General features: G+C 36.6%; 2 protein-coding genes across 7 annotated transcripts in view; one reads left to right on the top strand and one right to left on the bottom strand.

The window, feature by feature from the left end:
• DCLRE1C (DNA cross-link repair 1C) overlaps window positions 1-10973 on the top strand; it is a 30517-nt gene extending 19544 nt beyond the window's left edge. For both annotated transcript variants that reach the window (XM_074324786.1, XM_074324787.1), the window contains exons 12-13: window positions 411-505; window positions 8798-10973. In XM_074324786.1, the coding sequence (XP_074180887.1) occupies window positions 411-505; window positions 8798-9714 (1012 nt within the window). In that variant the 3' untranslated portion in view covers window positions 9715-10973. The remainder of the gene's footprint in view (window positions 1-410; window positions 506-8797) is intronic.
• Window positions 10974-13105: 2132 nt separating this feature from the next.
• Window positions 13106-22272, bottom strand: part of SUV39H2 (SUV39H2 histone lysine methyltransferase) — a 29836-nt gene continuing 20669 nt past the window's right edge. For 3 of the 5 annotated variants that reach the window (XM_019738303.2, XM_019738304.2, XM_074324789.1), the window contains 4 exons: window positions 20075-20746; window positions 18067-18213; window positions 16483-16612; window positions 13106-15697 (listed from right to left, as the gene is read on the bottom strand). In XM_019738303.2, coding sequence (XP_019593862.1) covers window positions 15591-15697; window positions 16483-16612; window positions 18067-18213; window positions 20075-20746 — 1056 coding nt within the window. In that variant the 3' untranslated portion in view covers window positions 13106-15590. The remainder of the gene's footprint in view (window positions 15698-16482; window positions 16613-18066; window positions 18214-20074; window positions 20747-22272) is intronic. The other 2 variants (XM_019738305.2, XM_074324788.1) reach the window with 2 other exon arrangements.

Below are 22272 nucleotides of genomic sequence, written 5' to 3'. Positions count from 1 at the left end.
GTATTTTATCTTCACTGGGTCTTAGCTTTCAGCTTCTCGAATGAGATCAAATTTGTGAGATTCTTGCAAGAGATAAGTAAACCTCCCTGAAGAGGAAAGGGGAAGCAGCTAGCTATACTGAGTGCCAGGAGGTGTCACTGTTTTACTAAGTTTATAGAATAGGGACCCGCTTTTCTGCAGTGCAGAAGCAGACAGGGGTGCTGTTGTCCCTCAGTCCTGCAGGTAGTTACCCACCAGGCTGTATTAGCACTTTATTAATATATTTGATTTTTAATTATTATACATTGTGTTTCAGTTTTTAAAAGTAGCTGTGTGATTTCCCCCGTGGTCAAGTTTTTATAATCTCTAAACGATGCTTACATTCCAGCAGCTTTCCCAGCAGGAAAAATAAAAATCCGTATTCGTTTCAGCTTAAAGCCTTTATGCCGAGCTTCCCAAAACATCGAGCCAAAGTATAAACCACTTGGGAAACTGAAGAGAGTTAGAACCACTGCCCTAGACTCAGGTAAGAATGAGCGTGTGGGCAGAGGCGAGGGTTTTCTGGGCAAGACAGCTTCTCAGTTCTGTGACAACTGCACTGGGGCGTGGGGCCTGGGCCCCTCTGTCACTCGTTACCTGGTCTCAGAAAGTGCTTCGCCTTCTGTCTTCAGCCTGTAAAATCAGGACTTCCATCTCCTTCATTAGTTTAAAACAAGTGCCTGTATTGAATGGTGTTCTCAGCTTTCTGGAAATATGCCCCATAGTTTGTATAGGCCATAAGGACTCGCCTGTTAGCCCTGAATATTTCCTTCAAGATACTAGAAAATGCTGATAATGGCAACTCTCCTTGCCCTCATTTCCAATCAGATTGCTTAGTGGTGCTTATACATAATGGATTTTCTCTACACTTTTCTCCCTTCGTTCATTTCCCAGTGAAGAGTAGAGGGGAAGCTCTGAGGTGGAAATCAGAACTTCGGATTGAGTGAAGTCTGCTGCCTTATGTGATTTCGTGGTTAGGATCTCACTTTTCAGTGCTCTGCTGTAGAGCCACTTGTACCATGGAGCTAATAATACATGAGCAAAACAGTAATAATAGTACTATTTACTGAACACTTACTGTATGGCAGGTCTTGTGCTAGATCCCTTCCACATACTATAGTAAACCTCGAAATAAGGGGTATCTCAGTTTTACCAGTGAGCGAACTGAAACTGTTGGGTGGAGAGTTCGATAAGTGTCAGTTAGTTCAAGTGTAGTTGATGATGGTCAAGTCTTCTGTATCCTTGCTGACTTACTTGTTCTGCCCACGAGCTCTAACCATGATTGAGAAAGCGGGTGAAATCTCCATTTATAATTGTGGATTTGTCTACTTCTCCTTGCAGTTATATCACTTTTGGCCTCATCTGTTTGAAGAACTGTTATTAGATATACACACGTTTTAAGATGATACCCTCCTGAGGAACTGACCCCTTTACCTTTAGGAAATATATGCATATAAAACCCTGATAGTACGCTTAGCTTTGAAATCTACTTGTTTAGATATTAACATAACCACTGGTTTCTTCTGATTAGTGTTACCATGGTGTATATTTTTTCCACCTATGTATTTTCAACTTAACTGCCTTTATATTTGAAGTGGGTTTCTTGTAGGCAGCATATTTTGGGATGTTGTTTTTTATAGCCAATTGGATAATTTCTGCCTTTTAATTGAGTGCTTAGACCAGGGGTGTCCAAACTGCGGCCTGCAATCCATTTTAAATTGGCCTGCAGCAAATTCCAAAAATATATTTAGTTTACTTAAATACACCAGGGGAGGCAATACGTACTTCACCTCTTGTGAGTGGCCCGGCTGTTTGTGTATTTTACCGCATATGGCCCTTGGTGAAAAAACGTTTTAAAAAGTTTGGACACCCCTGGCTTAGACCATTTAGGTTTAATGTGATTCTGTTGATATGGTTAGGTTTAAATGTGCCATCTTGCTATGTGTTATCTGTTCTTTGTTTCTTCTTCCTCTTCTGCCTTCTTTTGGATTGCGTATTGATAAATTCCATTTAATCTCTTGTTGGCTTATTAACTGTAGTTTTTTGTTATTTAGTGGTATATAGTATTCATCTTTAACTTACCAAAGTGAAAAGATAAATATTATTCTACTTCAAGAATGGTATCAGAGGTTTACAACAATATAGTTCCATTTCTCCCCCTCCCAGTCTTCGTGCTATTATTGCCACATTTGACTTCTCTTAGAAACTCCAATTACTTTTTTTTTGCTTTGAAACTGTCAAATTTTTAAAGCCTTAAATTTAAGTATATAGACCATAAATTTCACCCTTTTTAGGTGAAGAATTCCATGACTGTTATTAGAACAGAATTGTGCCACCATCACCACTAATTTCAGATGTTTCCGTTACTCCAGAAAGAAACTGTACATTTAAAGTCATTCCCTGAAACCACCTTCAGCCCTAGGCAACCACTAATCTATGGCCTGTCTCTGTAGATTTGCCTCTTCTGGACACTTCATATAAATGGAACCAAACATTTGGTCTTTCGTGCTTGGCTTTTTTCCCTTACATGTCTTCCAAGTCCCTCCATCTTGTGATGTGTATCAGTACTTTATTCCTTTTTACTGCCAAACAATATTCCATTGTATGGATGTACATTTTATTTAACCATTCACCAATTGATGGTCATTTGGATTGTTTCTACTTTTTATTTGTAAGTAATGCTGCAGTGAGTATTTGTGTATAATTTTTTGCCTGGACATTTATTTTGGGTGGATAACAGAATTTCTGGGTTATATGAGTTTAGTCTGCGTAAGCCGCTATAACAAAATACCAGACTGGGTGGCTTAAACAACAAATTGATTTCTCATAATTCTGGAGGCTGGGAATTCTAAGATGAAGGTGCTGGCAGAGTGGGTTTCATTCTGAAGCCTCTTCTGTTGGCGTGAAGGTGGCTGCCATGTTGCTGAGTGCTCTTAGGGCCTTGTCTGGGTGCAGAGGGGGTGGGGGACACCCTCTCTGATGTCTCTTCCTATTAAGGATACTTACTAATCCTGTTGGATCAGGGTCCCACCCTTAATTGTAATTACTTCATAGAGGCCTCATGTCCAAATATAGCCACACTGGGGGTTAGGCTTCAACATACGAATTGCTTTTTGTGGGGGAACACATTTAGCCCAAAACATACAGTAAATGTCTTAACATTTAAAGAAACTGACAAACTGTTTTCCAAACTGAACACTTTCATTCCCACCAGCAATATGGAAGGATTCCAATTTCTTCACCTCTAGTTCACTTTTTGTCGTCTTTTTGATTATAGCCCCTCTAGTGGGTGTAAAGTTGTATCTCATTAGTTTCAATTTACATTTCTCTATTGATGTTGAGCTTTTTTCATGTGCTTATTGGCCATTTACTAATCTTATTTAGTAAAATACCTGTTCAAATCTTTTGCCTGTTTTTAAATTGGATTATTGGTCTTACTGAGTTGTAAGATTTCTTTATCTAGTCTACATATAAGCCCTTTATCAGATATGATTTGTAAATATTTTCTCCCAGCCTGTAGCTTGTCTTTTTACTTTTTAAAAAATTTTGGTCTTTTTGTGTTTTTTTTTGGAACATGTCTTAATTACCTTTTTTTAAATTATTAAGGAATAACCTAGATACGGTAATGTGTATTAAGTAAGGAGCCTGACGAATTTTTACATATGTATTCATTCAAATTAATTCAAAACACATGAAGTAAAATGTGAACATACTTGTTTTTCAATCCCCCCATCCATATGTATTTCCCAGGTCTTACAGCTGGTGACTTGGTATATTATTTTCCAGAAATTATTCTTTGCATGCATTCACACTTTTCAATAATGAAATCATTGTTTATATAATTTCTTTTACTAAACTATGTATCCTGAAGAATCTTCAGTATAGGTACAAATAGTTCACTCTTTTTAAACAGTTGTATTTGTTCCACATAGGAGTGCAATAATTTAACTGTTCTTTTCATAGTAATTTCATTTGAGCATATTTATATGTATATCATAGGACTCTTGCTTGTATATATATTTTTAATTTCTGTAAGTTATATTTAAAAAAATATTTTTTCAGTTACAGTTGACATTCATTATATTAATATCAGGTGTAGAACATAGTGATTAGGAAAACATACCGTGTTTCCCTGAAAATAAAACCTAGCCGGACCATCAGCTCTAATGCGTAATTTGAAATTAGTTAATTTTAGCTCCAAAAGACACATAAATAATGTGGTGACCCCTCCAATTAGTCCTAGTACCCACCCTGTCACTATCCATAGTTGTTGCAACATTACTGACTATATTCTCTCTGCTGTAGTTTACAGTCCTGTAACTATTTTGTAACTGCCAATTTGTATTTCTTAATCCTCTCACCTTTTTCACCCCGTTCCCATTGCAACATGGATGGACCTAGAGGGTATTATGCTAAGTGAAATAAGTCAGGCTGAGAGACAAATATCCTATGTTTTTATTTATATGTAGAATCTAAAGAACAAAATAAATGAACAAACCAAACAGTAACAGATTCATAGATACAGAGAACTGATCTTTTTACTTTTTTGATGGTGTCTTTTGAAGTGCAAAATTTAAATTTTGATGAAGTCCAATTAATTTTTTTTATAACTTGTGTGCTTTTGGTGCCATATTTAAGAAACTATTGCTTAATCCAAGATCATGAAGATTTACTCCGTTTTGTCATTTCTGGGTGAGTTTTGACTCTCTTCCTTAGTATAAATTGTATTTTCCCACCTTCCTGCATGTCATAATCTTTTATTGGATGCCGTACCTCCTAAACTTCACCTTGTTAGGTTTTGTATAATGTTGGGTTTCTAAAAATATTCTTGAACTTTGTTCAGGCATGTGGTTAAGTGACTTGGAAAGTTTGATCTTTTTGTGTCTTGCTTTTTCTCTGTAAGGCAGGCGCAGTGCAGCACTCAGTCTAGAATTAACTTTCCCCACTACCGAGGCAAGGCCCTTCTTAGTACTCTTACAGTAAAACACCCATGAATTATGTGTTCCATTCTGTCGGGAGTGGGCAGTTTCCTTTCATTCTTTGGAGTGTTCTTTCCCTGGCTGCCCGGCCTCGGGATGTGCTGCATCACAGGATGCGCTGCTCAGCATGCTGAGTACTGAGGGCCGCTCTGCAGAGCTCCTTGGTCCCACCGTCTGCTCTCTGGCCTCTCCTCTGAATCCAGCCACGTTGGCTTTCTGAGACTCCCGTTTATGTCTGTCTCAATTCAGGGATGCTGGATAGCTCTACCTCGGTGTCCCCTTCCTGCCTGGAAACCAGAAAGCTGGGGCAATCTTAGGGCTCACTTCATTTGTTTCACATTTCTCAGGTGTTACTGTCTGATTTCTTGAGAGCCTTTGTTATATTTTTCCTTGCTTTCAGTTGTTTCAGGTGAGAGGTTAAATCTAGTCTGTTACTTTCTTGGCTGGAAGCATAAATCTTTAAAAAAAATTTTTTAACTTAATTTTTATATTTATGCATTTACCCAAATGATGCTTGTTTTTGATGGAGTATGTCTTTTTTTGATTGGGCCACTAGTGTAAGAATTTTTAAATTATTGTTCACTTCCATTTTGTTTGTTCTTGCTTTATCCTTTTCGGTAGCTGTGATTTTGTTCCTTCTAGATTCCTTAGGCTTTTTATTAGTTACCAATATAACAATTTTTATAGTTTTAAATATTTGTGCCAATATAAATCTTCCCACAATCCTGTGGTGTCACCTCTAGGTGAATTTTGTGAGCCATGGGTGTCATGTTTGTTCCTACATGTCACCGACTTTGTAATTCTCACGTTGTGCCACGTGCGCCTCACGGTCTCTGTGATCTCTACCAGGGCGCTGAGCAGTCTTTCAGGTTCATTTAGTTCTTAATGTGATACAAGTCAGGGTTCATATACACGTTATTAAATCTACCTGAGGGCAAGCTGAGAAGTCATTCTTCTCTTAGCCTCTTTTAAAAAACATTTTAATAGAGCTCTTTGTGCTGTTTTAGCTTTATATAACTTACTAGTTAACCACTATAATTATCCCCACAGACCTATTTTTAAAAATTACTGCTTCTGTTCTTATAAAAGTAGCATATACTGACTGTAGGTAATTTAGAAAAGTTATGTAGAACCCCACAACGCTAAATTATTTTGATTAGCATTTTAACGTATTTCCTTTTTTCCCCTATTCATTTACATAAGTAGCTACCAAACTCAGGGGTGATATTGAAAATGTTTAAAGAGCAACATTGTATAGGCACCAATGAGAATAGTAACTGCAGTGGAAGGGCAGTGTCCAAAAGCTCTTCAAGCCTCCAAGATTCTTACTGGGATTGTGGCGAGGAGGACAGCAGTCCTTAGGTTGGGGCCAGGGCAGGAAGGACACGGACTTAAGGCAAAGCTGTTTCCGAAGCAGCGTGCAAGTACGTGAGGAGTCGAGGCAGGCTGCAAAGCAGCTTGGATCACTGCATACACACACACACTTACACTTCCTGCTGGAAAATCTGTGTTACTCAAAAATGCAAATTTAATGGCTGCATACTTTGCATTATGACTAGATAATGGTATATTTAATCTTTGTCATTATACATTTAGGTTATTTCGAACTTTTTGATTTTATAAATAATACTGTGATGAACATGATACGTAATTCCATTTCATATTTCTCATTATTGGGTTAAATTTCAGAAATTAAGGTGCTTGATACATATTGCCCAATTGTCTTCCAGTATGATTATACTAGTTTATACAGACGTCAACAATGCATGGTGGTAGAAAGTATCTATGAATTATCACGTTTGTCCATTTTGTTTTAATTGGGTTTATGTTTGTAAACATCACTAAGGATTTCAGGACCTTCACATTTATTGTGGTATTTTCTCGGTGTTACATGCCTTTCTATTTTTATATACTGAAATTTAAAATTTTTATAGTTTTAACAAAGAATACAGTCTCAGAATAAACTAATATAGAAACTACTTGTTTTTCAGATACATACAGGTGAGTTAATGTGAAAATGTTTTGACAGATTAAAGTATTTTACAGTTGACATATACCATATACCTGGATCCAGAGGAACATGAAACTGTCCAACTTAGAGATGATACAAAAACATTTCATAAAAAGATAACTGGCACACTAGTGGGAGAGCTAAAACAAATGTATAATCCATGGCTTAAAATAAAGCCATACTTAGAGACTATGATGATTGCAAACAACGTAGCTAAACATCTCAGTCACCTTAAGTCCTTTAGAAAAGGACAGTTGCTTGCTTAATTATAAATCATAACAGAACAGGGGACTTTTAAGAATTGGGTTTGATTCCTAGCTCTGCTTGTCTAGTTTTCTGACCTATGCATTGTCACATACCTTCTCTGGGCCCGTCTCCTCATTGGTAAAATGGGAGCTAGATGGTCGCTACGGTCCATTTTTTTTAGTGGCTTTAAAAAATGTAGTGTTTAGCTACATCCTTTATCACTGGGAAAATAGTTATCTTTCTAAGATGTAGATAATTGTAAGTTAACACCAGATTCAGCACTGGAACAGTAAGTTGCCATATACAGGAGTCGCGTGAGCATTTAATTTCCGTCTTAGGTTACGTGCTAGTAGAGGGCAGGAAAATATGCCCCCTCCCCCAATTCTGTGCCTTATCATTTTAATTTATGTAAATCTCACATATTAAGTTATGAGAATGTCACTGTCCAAGGAAGGTTTCCTCAATTTAAGAATTTAAATGGACTGGGCTCACTATATGCCAATGCAGGCAGCATGCTTCAAAAATCAGTAAAATGAATTTTGTTGACTTTCAGTCTTGACACTAAATGTGATTTATTACTGTTTTGGTTAAAGTTCATCTCATCTGTACGTGTTCCCCCAGTCTCTCTCACAGCCTGTCTGTGTCCCAGTGCCGGCTGCTGTAACACACACCGTAGGTTAGGTTAAGTGACTCAAACAGACATTCACTGCTCACAGTTCCGGAGGCCGGGATGTCCGAGCTCAAGGCGCCGGCAGATAGGGCTCCTGGTGAGGGTCTGTATCCTGGCTTGTAACCGCTGCCACCTCAGCATGCTCACAGGCCTTTCCGTTGTGCATGGGCATTAAGAAAGTGAGAAATCTGTTTTCCTCTTTTTACATTAATCCCATCATGTGGGTCCCACCTCCAAATACCATTACATGGATGTTGGAGCTTCAAATTGTGAATTTTGGGAAGACACACACATTCAGCTCGTAACAAACACAAAGTCGGTTATCAATGTTTCTAGAAGGAAAACTTTAGAGTAAATTAGCTGTTGTCTTTATATTAAACCAGCCAACTTGTTGAGCATCTAGAATTTGCAAACCTCTCTTCTAGTCTGGGTGGTTCACAAAACTGGCTGTGAACAAAATCACCTGCAGAATGTAGTGCAAAAATCAAATTTCTGGGTCCCACTGTAAGGGATTCAGTAGGTCTGGAATGAGATATAGAAAGCTGTGTTTTTTATAAAGCTCACCAGATGTGCTAATGATCAATCAAGTTTGAGAACCACAGATAGGGTGTTGGGGCCTTATTCGGGGAACACAGATCTAGACTCTCAACTCACTAACATTGTAAGAAGGTGAAGGATGGTGGTTATCCTGTTCAGAATATCCCAAGAATAAGGGGCCTTTTCATTTCTCTTGGAAGAAGCTTGAAGTCCCTATTATTTGCAATTCCATGAATGAAAAATGTAGCTTAATGCTACAACTGGATTTTGAATTAAAAGCACAAACTGGTTCCCTTCGCACTGTTTCTCACAAGCCTGTTTTCTCTGTTCTCCCAGAGGAGGAGGAGGACGACCTCTTTGATGATCCTTTGCCAGTACCGTTAAGGCACAGGGTTCCACACCAGACAGCTCTGCACCCTGAGGTATTTCCAACGGCAGCCGTGTCACCAGACCAGCCTGAAAAACTGAGACAAAGCACAGGACGCTTCATAGCAGACAGCATGCAAACCTCTCTCTGCACCAACTTTATAGATTGTGAAGAATCCAACAGTGAAAGTGAGGAAGAATCACACATCCCGGCCTCATCTCCAGGAGATCCGAGTCCTCTCACACACCAGCAGAAGGTGGATGAGGAAGCACCACAGTGGGAGGTCTTTTTTAAGAGAAATGATGATGTCCCAGACGATGGTTTGGAAAACCTCCCTTCCTCTACAGAGGCAGGGGATGCTCAGTCACCACAGCTTTTCAGTGACTCGGATGGGGAGTCAACTCACATCTCCTCCCAGAATTCTTCTCAGTCCACACACATCTCAGAACAAGGAAGTCAAGGTTGGGACAGCCAATCTGATACGGTCTTGTTATCTTCTCAAGACAGAAACAGTCTGGAGACAAAAGTGGCTACCTCCTTGAACAAAAGTGACTACAGACCAAGAATCAAAGAGAATGTTTCTGCCTCTCAGATGGAACAAAAGGACACTCAGTCTGACTTGAAAGGCAGAGATCCAGGTGTAAATATAGTTCCAAGTGCTGGAGAACCAACTACTCTAAGCAGCAGGACACACGTACCTCAGGAAACAAGGCTGTCAAATCATAGCACCAATGCAGACTCACAGAGCTCCTCCGACTTTGAAATTCCCTCAACTCCAGAAGCTGAGCTACCTAAACGAGAGCATCTACAATACTTATACGAGAAACTGGCAACAGGTGAGAGTATAATAGTTGAAAAAAGAAAAAGCTCACTCTTAGATACTTAAGAATTAAAAACATTTCATTCTAGGGCCATCACTAAAAAACCTATACAAAAAGATAACAGCCAAAATCATAATAAATTAAAATGGAATACTTAAAAATGCTCATGTAATCTGAAAGAAGGCAGTAAATGGGAAACAGAGGAACAAAAAATTGAGGAAAAAAGAGAAAACAAGTAAGATATGGAAGAACTAAATCCAAACAGATCAATAATTACATTAAATGAACATGATCTAAACACACCAATGAAAAGACAGTCAGGAAAAATAAAACATAAGCCCACTACATGCTGTGTATAAGAAAGGCACTTCACATGATATGGGCCGGTTACAAGTCAGTAAAGGATGGAAGAAGACATACCCTGTAAACAGCTGGAGTGCAGGTCACCAAGACAGTCGTACATGTGCACATACCAAACAACAGCTTCAAAACACACAGGCCTACCTCAGACATTGCAGGTTTAGTTCCTGACCACTGCAATAAAGCGAGTTCGAATTTTTTTGGTTTCCCAATGCACATAAAAGTTACGCTTACACTGTCTATTATGTGTGCAATAGCAGTATGTCTAAAACAAATGTACATATCTTAATTTAAAAATACTTTATTGCTAAAAAATGCTAACCATCACCTGAGCCTTCAGCAAGTTGTAATTCTTTTGCTGGTGGAGGGTCTTGCCTTGATTTTGATGAAAACGCAGTAGTATCTGCGAAGCGCAACACAAGGTGTGCCTGCACAAAACAAAATCAACTGAAAGGAGAAAGACTAACTAAGGCACAATAGTATATAAAGCGGAACTTTAACTTTTTCCTCTCTCAGTAACAGAATTAGTTTACAGAAAACCAGCAAGGACATAGAAGAACTGAACAGCACCCATCAACCAACTAGATCTAACTGTCACTCCATCCAGTAACAGCAGAACACATGCTTTTCGGGTGCACATGGGACATTCACCAAGATAGACCATATCCTGGGTCTTAAAAATACTTCAGATTGAAAGAAGAAACTTGGAACTATTAAACTGATGGCCATAGGAAAAATCAAACCCCCTACTTATCTCAAAAGATGGTACATCACTTAAGCATGTTGGTGTGAAGATGGTGGTAAAATTAAAAGTAGAAAAATTAGGACCTAAAAGAAAATAATTAAATGGCAAAAGTATGTGTGTTCTGTGAGTCAGTCAACTTTCCTAAAGTTCATGCATAGGTTATGCTTTTGCATAGACATGTTTATGGACTTAATAAAGTTTTATTAACATTAATAAACACTTTGGTATGCTGACATTTTGTAGATTAAGGAAGCAAAAGCAGACTTCACTTAAAACAAGTTTAAGTGGAGTCTCAAACAATTTGCAGATCAATTAAACTAACAACGATACGCATTATCACCCTGCTGCAAAGTGATCAGACCAACAGTAAGTACTGGAGCCACAAAACTAAGCAGGATTACAAAACTTAGAGGAAAATAAATGGGGTGCTCAGAGGATGCAATGCCAAGAGGACCCAGGAAGTCAGCCCTCTCACTGCTCCAGAAGGGAATGTTCCCACTCCCAAATGTTGGGAGGACAGAGTCCCCCATCCATGTACATGGGGGAAAAACTGGATGGTGACACTCAGAATTCACATTTCACCTAAGAAACTGGCACAAGAGGGCTGAGGGGAAGAAACTGGCATGGTTACCAAGGGCTGAGAGTAAGGGCCGAGTGCAACTCATTTCTGATTGGTCTTTGAGGATATGTTGAGTCACAATTACTCAACAGTTTTATTAATATGTACACCAACCGAGAATGGTCTGAGCACAGTAAGGTACCTGGGGCAAAAGAATATAAGGAGTTTTAAGGGAACACTGACCCTGTTTTTCTAGCTCAGCATGTCTCAGCTTTGAATGAGATATACTCTGCTATGATCGGAGCAGGATTAGAGTTCTGTTTGTTTCATTTTGCCCATCTCCCCTGAATACTATTTCCTAAATTCCAAGTGAATAAACCCACTGGAGAGACCCAGTAGGGATTGCAAATCATTGGTTGAGTATCTGGTCATTACTACAACAGGCCTATTACAGAAACCCAGAGACTTCGTATTTTATTTATAGCTCTAAAAATTAGTTATACTTCATTATCACAAATCATATAATCAAATGTAACTATATACATTTGTACATACTGACATTTAAGACTTCATCTTAATAGTATAGCTTATGATCCAAGGTGGGTGTTCAAAACATGCCTGTAAACATTCTGAATATATTCTTAGCATTTCATAATCATACCATCAACTGAGCATTACTACATACTGCCGCAATTCCATTGTTTTATGTGAGTGTGGCATAATAAGTGCTGGCGGAATGAATTTAAGGACTAAGAGCAGAACAGACTTTTGATCAAAAAACTTACAGGGATCATCAACGATGCTGAAGGACAGGTGTGTACCCTTGAACAATGCGGGCTTAGGGGTACCCACTACCCACACAGTCAAAAATCCACACGGATTTTATGTAATGTAAATTAAGTCAGCATTCCACATAATGTGGATTCCCACCCAGTTCAAACCCATGTTGTTCAAGGGTAAACTGCATAAACCTGTACTTTAAAACCACTACAGGTTAATACTCTACTTGAAGTACAAAATAACTACGTACTGTCATTATGTAATACTTACATATTATTAGCTATATACTTACTGTGACAATGCTTAATTCTTTTACACACTGTAGTAACTCCTTTAATCCTCACAACACACACTTATTATCCCCGCTCACAGATGAGAAGGCTAAGGCACAGAGAGGTTAGTTCACATGGCTAGTAAGGGGCGAAGCCAGGACTCAAACAGGCAATTCAGGCCCCCAACACCATGCTCCTAACCGCTATGCAGTGAGGCCTCTCAAAAACAGCATGACAGTGGGCAGGATTAATTATAGTGGCTCCTTGACTTTTACTTGAAGAACTGGAAAGCACAAAAGGAAAAGTGAGAAGAAAAAATTTCAAAATGCCAACATGCATCACAGAAGAAACCCAATGGCTAGCCACATTTGCCTTAGAGAGGAATCCAAGACTTAGAAGTTTGTTTAATGGTAGAAATTATTTGTTTAAATCTGCATGGAGTTGGTTAAATACGTTAAAAATAGTCAGGTATGTTTCCTGCCTGCCTCGTCACTGGGTGATCTTGGGTGTGTGACCTAACAGTCTGAACCTCCTACCTCAGGTGGATTGTAAACACCACAGCACCAACTTCATACATTTATGAGAAGTACACGAGGACATACAAAGGCGTAGACTTGCGCAAAGATTAGCTCAAATTCTAAAATTCCTTTGTACTTCTAAGGAGTACTTAGCAAAATATGTTTGAATACCTGGTAACTAATAACGCTCAAAAAGTTTCAGAAGTATCCATCCACATTCTACTGAGTGAAAATTGTACTTTAATATCCAAGTGCATGAACCATGACAACAACGAGCATTTTAAAAAGGAAAGTAACATTTAAAGGAATGGTATATACACCTTTGGTTAATCTCAACAGCAGGTCGTCAGGAATACATCAGTATTTTTGTGCCCCTTCTGTAGCCTTACTAAAAAAAGACAGTAAAATATTTGTAAACAAAGCTAACCCACAATAAACAGAAAAATCAAATGCCAAACTAAATTTATTTGCTAAAGAATAACTGTTGAATTGTAAGAAAAATAATTACTGTCTGGATTTTGCATATATGGAGAAAAACCCTGAGATCACCAATTGTGATTACAATCCTCTTAGGTAGATACGAACAGTGGTGTTAACACAACTTGTACAGTGGATTCATTTACAGTTTAAACTTCATCTAATACTCATGAATATTTGCTTTATGATGAGACAACATAGTCTGACAATTTAGGAAACGAATTTAAAGAAGCTAAACATTGAATTAAAATAAAGCTCCTAACAACTTCAGTTAGTTTGTATTATTTTACTGCTTAAGTTCAGCTTTTTAATAACATAAGGATGACACAGATAATTAAAATCTCAAAGGCCTAGTCATTATATTTCTATTAATAAGGACAAAACAAATTGACTGAAAATAGAAGTTTTTCCCTTTGTCCTCCAGTTTTATACACAAAAAGTGGGCAAAATCAAGTAACTAGACAGTAAAACACTGACTTTTTAAAAAGAATGCAAAAATTACATCTTTAAACCTACCTGAGACGATTATAATTCAAAGTATGCTTGGCCACCGGGAACAACCTGTAAAATTAGTGATGCTTTCTCACCACTGATTTTTCCATGTGATTATTTTTTTATAAAGAAAACATAAGAAACGGCACTAAAAGAATGTATTTGTTATGACACATTCTGCCAATTTTGGTTTGCAGATATACTCTGAGCTTCTAACATGTAAACAATTTACCCTATTGTTATGAAAGAGCAGTCGTGATACCAATATAATAAATAATAAAGTGTAGATTCTCCCAAAAAAGAGATTAAAGATTAAGAAGGTATTTGATAGGCTGCATTCTTGAAGTCAGTTCAATTTTTACCCAAGTTTCTTTTAGGATATTAAAACCTAGGGCAACGAGCTTAGATACAACTTAATTAGGAATACTGAAAGCTAGATTTATTTGCTACATTTACCTTTACGTTGGACGTCTTGATTAAAAATCCCAGAATGAGAAAGATGAAAACATTGTTTTCCTGCATAATAAAACCTCAATCAGGAGAAACTAACAAACAAAACTAACAAGGACTATATTCCACTTCAGTCTTCATAATTCAAGTAATAAACGGTCTCATAATTCAGGCACACACTCTGACCAAGCCTAGTATAGCTTTATCACATTAAAAAAATTAATTTATAAAATAAGTATTAGTTGAAAATATACTTATTTTTTAAGAAGAGCTTGCAGGAAATAGAAAAAGAATTAAATGTGGTGAAAAGGAAATGTTAAAACTGCCTGAAATCCAGAAGATACAGTGTTAATGTGTGAAGAAATATTATCATCAGGTGTAGCTGCTCTCTGGGGCATCTGGTGTTACTGTTTAGACCACACGTATTCCACATGGATCTCCTAATTCATGGTTTTAAAAGGGGTCTAAAAGCACCCTATTTCCCTTGCCTGGTACTCCAAAACAACCCGCCTGGTTCCACTGCTGTGTCATTTCCAAGAGGCATAATGGTCAGCCATTCTAGAATTTCAGAGAGCTTTTTGGAGATTTTTCTTCCACAGGATTAAAAAACCTTTAAGAATAACTGCTTCAGACATATATCCTTCGTTATCGTCTAAATTGCTTCAAAATATGAAATCCAATTGTAATTAAAATTTTCTATACTTATTTTTAGACCTTAAATTTCTGTATCAAGATCCCAATGTTTTAATGAAAGAAGTAGAAATAGAAAATAAGAGTGTAATTCAGTATCACTATTTGTCTCCAATACAACAACGGTATTTACAGTAATAAATAGGTAAACAGGAATGACAACATAACAAAAATAGAACGTTGCATATTTGCCCAAATTCAGTTAAGTATTTCTCTAAATTCAAGGTGTATGGCAAGTTGAATGTTTCATCTCAGTGACTGTGATCTCATCAGTTTAGCACTTAAAACACCGAGGGAGGCATTTCTCTATTCACAGAGACTTCTTAAGTACACATATGCTGAGCTGTAACTAGTTTCCCTTGCTTGTTTGCTCCCTAACCACTAATGAGGTGTATTTCAAATTAGTCCATGTGACCCTATGTTCCTCCCTTCAGAAGCATCAGTAATGCATTTGGCCAAGAGTCTGAAACATGAAATGTAAATTTACATAGCATATAATCTTAATAGTATGAAAAGAGTCCCAAATACTTATTTTTAAAAATGTTAACATTAGAAAAAAGCAAAACTACAATTATGCTCTGCTCTATTTTCTGAAAATTCAGTTGAGGTAACCTCTGCAAGTCACAGCTCCACATCTGCACACAGTTCTGACTCTCTTTTTGGCTGGGCTGTAGTCAATAGAATCTGAAGATATATCTCCAGAACCTGAATACGTAGAAAAAGAAATACAGAAGAGAGTTAAGACAATTCTGAATGAGTTTCAAATTTTCTATCAGCTTTAAATAAATGTGAATATTTGGAGACAAATCATTATGAATTGTCTTGAAAGGATGGTGTGGGCTAATAAGAGGTAAAGTATATCTTATTAGCTCGTACTTATGAGAATGGATTTCTGAAATAATGAAACTTACTAGGAAAATCCAATATACAAGCATTCATTTCATACATTATTTAAGAGCCATAAAGCGAGGTCAAGTAGTAACAATATGTAAAGGGCATCATGCTTAGAAAAACAAAGGAAAGAAAACACTTATATTGTCACAATAAAGCAAACAGAATTAAATGTGTTTTTTTCAAAGCCAAATTCCAGTAGGAATGGAGTAAGTTCACATGTGATTTAAATCACATTTCCAATCTTTTGAATATCTATCTCCCAGTAAAGATTCAGAAATGTAGGCTTACAATTTTTTAAGTACAAGTAGTATGGAGAAAGATGTTATAATAAGCTTCCATAATGGAAGTTCTCAAAAAAGCAGTTGGCAATGTGATATAACAAAGAATATTGCTCAGCCCGAGGTCAGGCACACGGTTTCTAGTTCTAGCTGTGAGATGAGCTTTAAGACCTTAAGGGAGAAGATAAACTCTATCGCCTCATTCTTTTCATTTTTAATATTAATTTGCTTCAGATGATCTAAGGTCTTTCCTACTCTTGCATAGATTCTTCATACGGAAACAACTTAACACCGATGAACTGTACTTGAAAACCATACCTTTCATTTGATAATCAAAAGTGAGCTCTTCTCCAGCGTTTATGGTTCTTGTGGAAAATAATGCTATTCGGGGAAGACGAGTATCAAGGTTATCAATGAAAACATTGAACACCTGAAGATTTGGGTCACACTAAAAAAGAACATTAGAACCCATTTAAGTAAAAATGACGTGAACGACTTCTATATGCCACATAAAATCTTTAATTTCCTAGACTATTAGCTTTTTAAGATGTACTGGAAATTAAGTTGATTATTTAGAGGTCTCTGAGGCATATATACATTTAAAAATACTGTTTTCACTTACAGAAAATTTCAGACATACATAAAACTAGAGAAAATAATAAATGTACATGAATCCACTATGCAGCTTCAACAACTGTTTACATTTTTGCCAGTGTTATTTCAACTAATCCTGACTTTTTAATTTTTCTGGAAAATTTTACTGTAAATTCCAGATAACATCATTTCACCTGTAAACATTTCAGTATATTTAAACAATTAGCACTGCATTTAAAAAAATCAAGCTGGTACTGTGGAACTCAAATTTCATATTACATGGGGTTTCATTGCTGAAGCTTTTGTTTGGAATTGTTTGATATTTTGAGAACTCAATACTAAATTCTGGCATATACAAGAAGATCCAGGGAATCATACTAAAAATATCAAAGTAAGTGTTTAATTGTCTTTGAATAGAATACATCTATTTTGAGAGTATCTCAAATTTATTATTAAGTAAAAAAGTAAAGTAAAAGTTCAAGCTGATCAGAAAACTAACAAGGGAGTCAGGAGGTCTCTGACATTTCACTACTAGTCATAAATTAGTTTCTTGGTATAAAATCCATCAAAAGTTTAACACGGTCTACTACTTCATATAATCAGCTACATAACTTACTCTCTGAGACACATCTTGTAATCTATACAATAGCGATAATATCAGTCTCACAAGCCGGACAGCCTGGTATCCACCTGGGAGTTAGTTGGTACCCAGTAACTATTAATCTCCCTTATTTTGGGGAATAGTTTTTAGAGGATATGATTCTGGAGTTAAGGTTCCAGCTGTATTCTAAGTTCTTTTCAAACATGAATTAAGAACACTAACTTATAATTTAGAAAAATAGCCCTAAGTACTTCAATACTCTATAAATTCCTAAATTTTATAAAAATGTTAACGTTTCCATTTTAAGAAAATACAGCTAGCTTTAGTTGTATATCCCACAATTTAGCCGTTAACTTCTGTAAGAAACCTATCTACAGTTGTGTTTCTTAAACTCTCTGTTCTGCCTCTTAACTCCTGTGCCCATTAGTTTCCTCCCCTGTACGAGGATAATACCTATCTAATAAAGTGGTTGGAAAGGTTAAATGAAGTAACATATGTAAAGACTCTTGCCAAATGCACGGTATTTGGGTAGGCGCCTCAATGAATTTTCCAAATACAGCAATGATCCCACAACTCATCAGAAGAGGCCCTTGTACTAAAAAACTCTGGAAATATTAAAAGGGTACGTGGTTTAAAGTGATTTTTCCTCAACTACAGAAAAATCATTAAACACAGCACTGTTAATTAGTCCCGTCTCTATTTCTTACACTGTGATTCACAAAATGAGACACATTGCCGTATTGAGCTGCATCCACTGTGAATTCATCAGATTCATAGTCCAGATCAAAGAGATAGGTGATTCCTTTGTTATCATATAACTGCCCCCGTCTTTCGGCTTCCTCACTCGTGATTACCTAAAAAGAAAAAACTATAGTGTATTATAGAGCTATTGCTGAACTGAAGAAAAACTCATCCATAAACCTATTAACTAACATATTCATTCCTACGAGTGTTTAAAAAGAAATTAAAGTGTCATCAAAATCAACATTCACACAAATGACTAGAGAGCTAGACGGAAAGAGGTGGGGAGACAATGGGAGGAGAAATGATGGTGTAAAAGAATTATGACTAAATAGGAATTATGACAACTCAACAATTGACAAGTTGAAACCATGTAGTACTTTCATCCTAATTTGGTGAGATGTTCAAAGAGCTACACAACTACAACTCTCCATAAGACATAACAGAATGTAAAGGACTAAATTTACAAGTATATATGCTCCAAAGACATACTTTCCTTATAACTAATCTGTGTGCAGTTACAAATGCAAATTTGTTACAAATATAGGAAAGAAGTTATGTTAAATTTGCAGGTGACTGTATGGAAAGCCTTGTTTTACAGAATAGGTTGTTTCATGAAATGAGGTAGCTCAAACCCATCATCAACAGTGCTGCTCTTAACAACACAGCTTTACCACATGCTCAGCTTAAGAAATCCAAAATGTCTAAAGTGATTCATGGTGTCAACCAAATTTAGCTGCTGCATTCATTAAGCCAAAAAAAAAAAAAAAAAAAAGAATAACTGAATTATAGCCAAAAAAAAAGAATACCTGAATTATACAAGATCTAATATCCTGAATAGTGCTTTATAATAATCTGCCGTTGTATAAAAATATACGGATCAAAATAAGGATCCAATTTAATCTCAAGAATTAGGTGATCCAATTCCAAACTTTTAAAATGTCAGATGTGACAGTCCCAGACATGCAGTCACACTAGTATTTTTCTAGTCACAGCTTAACGCACCCGTCAGTTTGAGGAAGTGAGATGCTGTGGAGAAGTGCATTAATTTTGGAGCCTTGGTTTTGAATCCTGGCTCTATGTGACCTTGGGCAAGGTGTTTAATTTCTCTGTGCCTAGTTTCCTTATCTATAACAATGGAGATAATACAACTACCTCAGAGAGAGAATTAATGAATATATAAGGTGCTTAGAATAGTATTTGTTGGGGGGAAGGGGCCGGTTAGCTCAGTTGGTTAGAGCATGGTGCTGGTAGCACCAAGGTTGCTGGTTCGATCCCCACGTGGGCCACTGTGAGCTGCGCCCTTCTTCAAAAAATAATAATTAAAGAAAAAAGAATAGTATTTGGCACATGGTAAATACTATTTTTGTATATGTACATTATAAGTATAAAAATAAATTTATTCAGTATATGGTAATTTAGAGACTAGTCTTTGTAGCTGAGTTACAAATACAAAGAGTGTGGCTTTTCTTATGGCTACAATAAATGCTTTTATGTTATCTTGTAATGCTTGCTCATAAAGCACTGGTCTACTCTACAGTATCTTTCATGTTGATTAAAAAAATTGAGTTTTGCCAACTACACTTAAACAATATTTGGTCAAATGAAGTAAATTACAATTTAGAAGTTTCAAAGCCAGCATGTGTTTAGATCTGATTTTCTTCTTAGGGGTTCTGTGTAAAAATAGTTGTCATATTAAAATTTACAAATGCCAGTTTCACTGACTATAAATGGGTGTTTGTTGAAAGATGACTTTCTTTTGTGTGTGTGTGTGTATATATCATATTTGTTTGTTTATATTCAAGTTTATATTTCTAACTATGTTAGAGAACCCTTCTCTCAAACTTGAAATTTGTACATATTTCCAAATGCTATCAAAATACACCAAATACTTGTTACAGAGGTAAAAAGGTAACTCTTCAAAAGCGTAAACCTTCCATGCATATTATTTGCTATGTAGTAAGTTGAATGTACCTCTCCAACATATTCCATGACAAAACTCATTCTTTTAATCTTCACAAGGGTTTTTACACCCCAGCCACAGCCATTGCTAGTTCGAAAGATGCAAAGTGAGTACTGTGTGCCTTTCTGTACAATCCTATTGGGACAATCGGGTCCACACTGACATCTTGAGTTGCATTCATAAATGGGGGTACCTGGTGGTATTCTAATTTGTTGGTTTTTATTATAAGCAAAAAGAACTCCAGCTTCAGCAGGACAACATTTCTCAAAGAAGCAATCTGTACATGAACAACCGAAGGTCGCTTCGTTGACTAGGCTGATGCCAGGAGCCGGCTTGTATTCATTAATGTAGTAGAAGCCTGGAGGCGGGCCCTCCAGGTCAACAGTGTTTTCCACAACGATCATCCCTTTGTGAGTTTTCCGTCTGTTGAGCTCGTCCTGCCATCTCTGCAGCGCTAGCCTTTGTTTAGCCTTCTTCACAATGTACTCAGCAACGGCAGGATTCAGGGCTTTGTTATTGTTTTTTAGAGTTACTGCGTGGCCCTTCTTTACTTGAGATAAGTAAACATCCTTGTCATGAGAGAACTGCTGAAGTAGTAATGGGCACTTGAGATTCTGCAAAGGTTCCCAAGTATTTGTAGAATCTGGCCATCCTTTCCATTTTACAAGATAATATTCCATATCCTTAAAATATAAAAGAAAATGCAAATCAATTAAGCCCCAATTATTTAACAGAATTTAATATTGTATAAAGTATCCATTATCATTTTGCTTAATAAAGGTCAGAATATAGTCAGGTTTCTAGCAGATAAAGTACAAATCATAAAAATAAAACTATTTTTATTTATATTACATAAAATCTATATAGAAGTTGGACTCTAGGCAAAAGAGTCACACCTACATAAAGAAAAAGTACTGAAATTCACGAATATTTTACCAAATGGTGATTAAGTTAAACAAGAAGGTATTTATCTTGATCATGAAAATACATAGTCTGAAAACCAACTATGTATGACCTAAGTTAGTGGCTTACTTGGCCAGCAAAGATGCAGGCACCCTCTAAGGTCTGTAACTTAACATTTCACAGTGGATACAAGAGGGAAGTTCTATTTTTCAATGTCATGGGCACACATCCCCTAGATGTTGTAGAGATACTGTCCAGTACAGTCATTCATAGCCACATGTAGCTACACCTGAAATGTGGCTAGTCCAAATTCAGAATGTGCTTTAAGTGTAATACACACTGAATTTCAAACCTAGCACAAAAAAATGTAAAATACTTCTTAACTTTTAATAAATATTGATTACATGTTGAAATGCTATTTTGGATTTATTGGATTAAATGTATTATTGATAGCAATTTCACCTGTTTCTTTCTACTTTATGTGGTTACTAAAAATTTAAACTTATACATTATGTGGGCCATATTATATTTCTATTGGACAGCATGATTCCAGACAATTATTACTTTATTTAGACTCAACCATAATTGGATTAGGTAGCAGATATTCAAGCCACCAAGGATCAAATATTTTGACTTCTCTCCGTCTTTTTGGCCACGTGGTACCTAGAATCTTGCCTGCCTATCCCACTGATTTGACACGCTCTTCAGAACCTCAAAGTCAAGCATGCCACGTTAAGTTTCTCTTAAAAAACGTAGTCAAGAGAGTATAATAAAAAAACTCCGAAGTAAAATTATCTCAATTTCTGTTTTGTCCTCTGGAATAATTAACAGACATCCATGTGCCTTGGGTAAAATGCCTTCTGAAATATGAAAGTAATTAAACTGCATTCTATAGTTTTTAGTTACCATTTTAATTCATACATATTGATAAAAACTTAATTGGGATACATTTTCTTTTCCCTGAATTTTTAATAAAGTTTTCATTATAAAGTAATGATGCCCATGACAGCTGTTTTACGATTCATAATGTATCTATGCTAGCTGACCTGGAAGGGCTAGGACACGCGGTACTAGACCTGCTGCTGAGGCCCGACTGGGCCAGGGGGTCTGAGGCAGCTCAGCAAGAGCAGTCACCTCATTAGTGAGGGAGCTCATTTTCTCCCCACTGTCTTCATCTCGATGTTTTAGTATATTTCTACTCAATAAGCAGTAATGCTTATGAATTAAAAGAATTTCGCTTCTTTATAAAAATGGTCAAAATATTTTACATTTTTTAAAAAAGTGGTTAAGTTATGGTGTGAGGATA

The sequence above is a fragment of the Rhinolophus sinicus genome, linkage group LG02 (genome assembly GCF_036562045.2).
Source record: "Rhinolophus sinicus isolate RSC01 linkage group LG02, ASM3656204v1, whole genome shotgun sequence".
Classification (NCBI taxonomy): Eukaryota; Metazoa; Chordata; class Mammalia; order Chiroptera; family Rhinolophidae; genus Rhinolophus; species Rhinolophus sinicus.
Note: the sequence above shows the minus strand (reverse complement) of the source record. Positions and strands in the feature narration are given on the sequence as shown.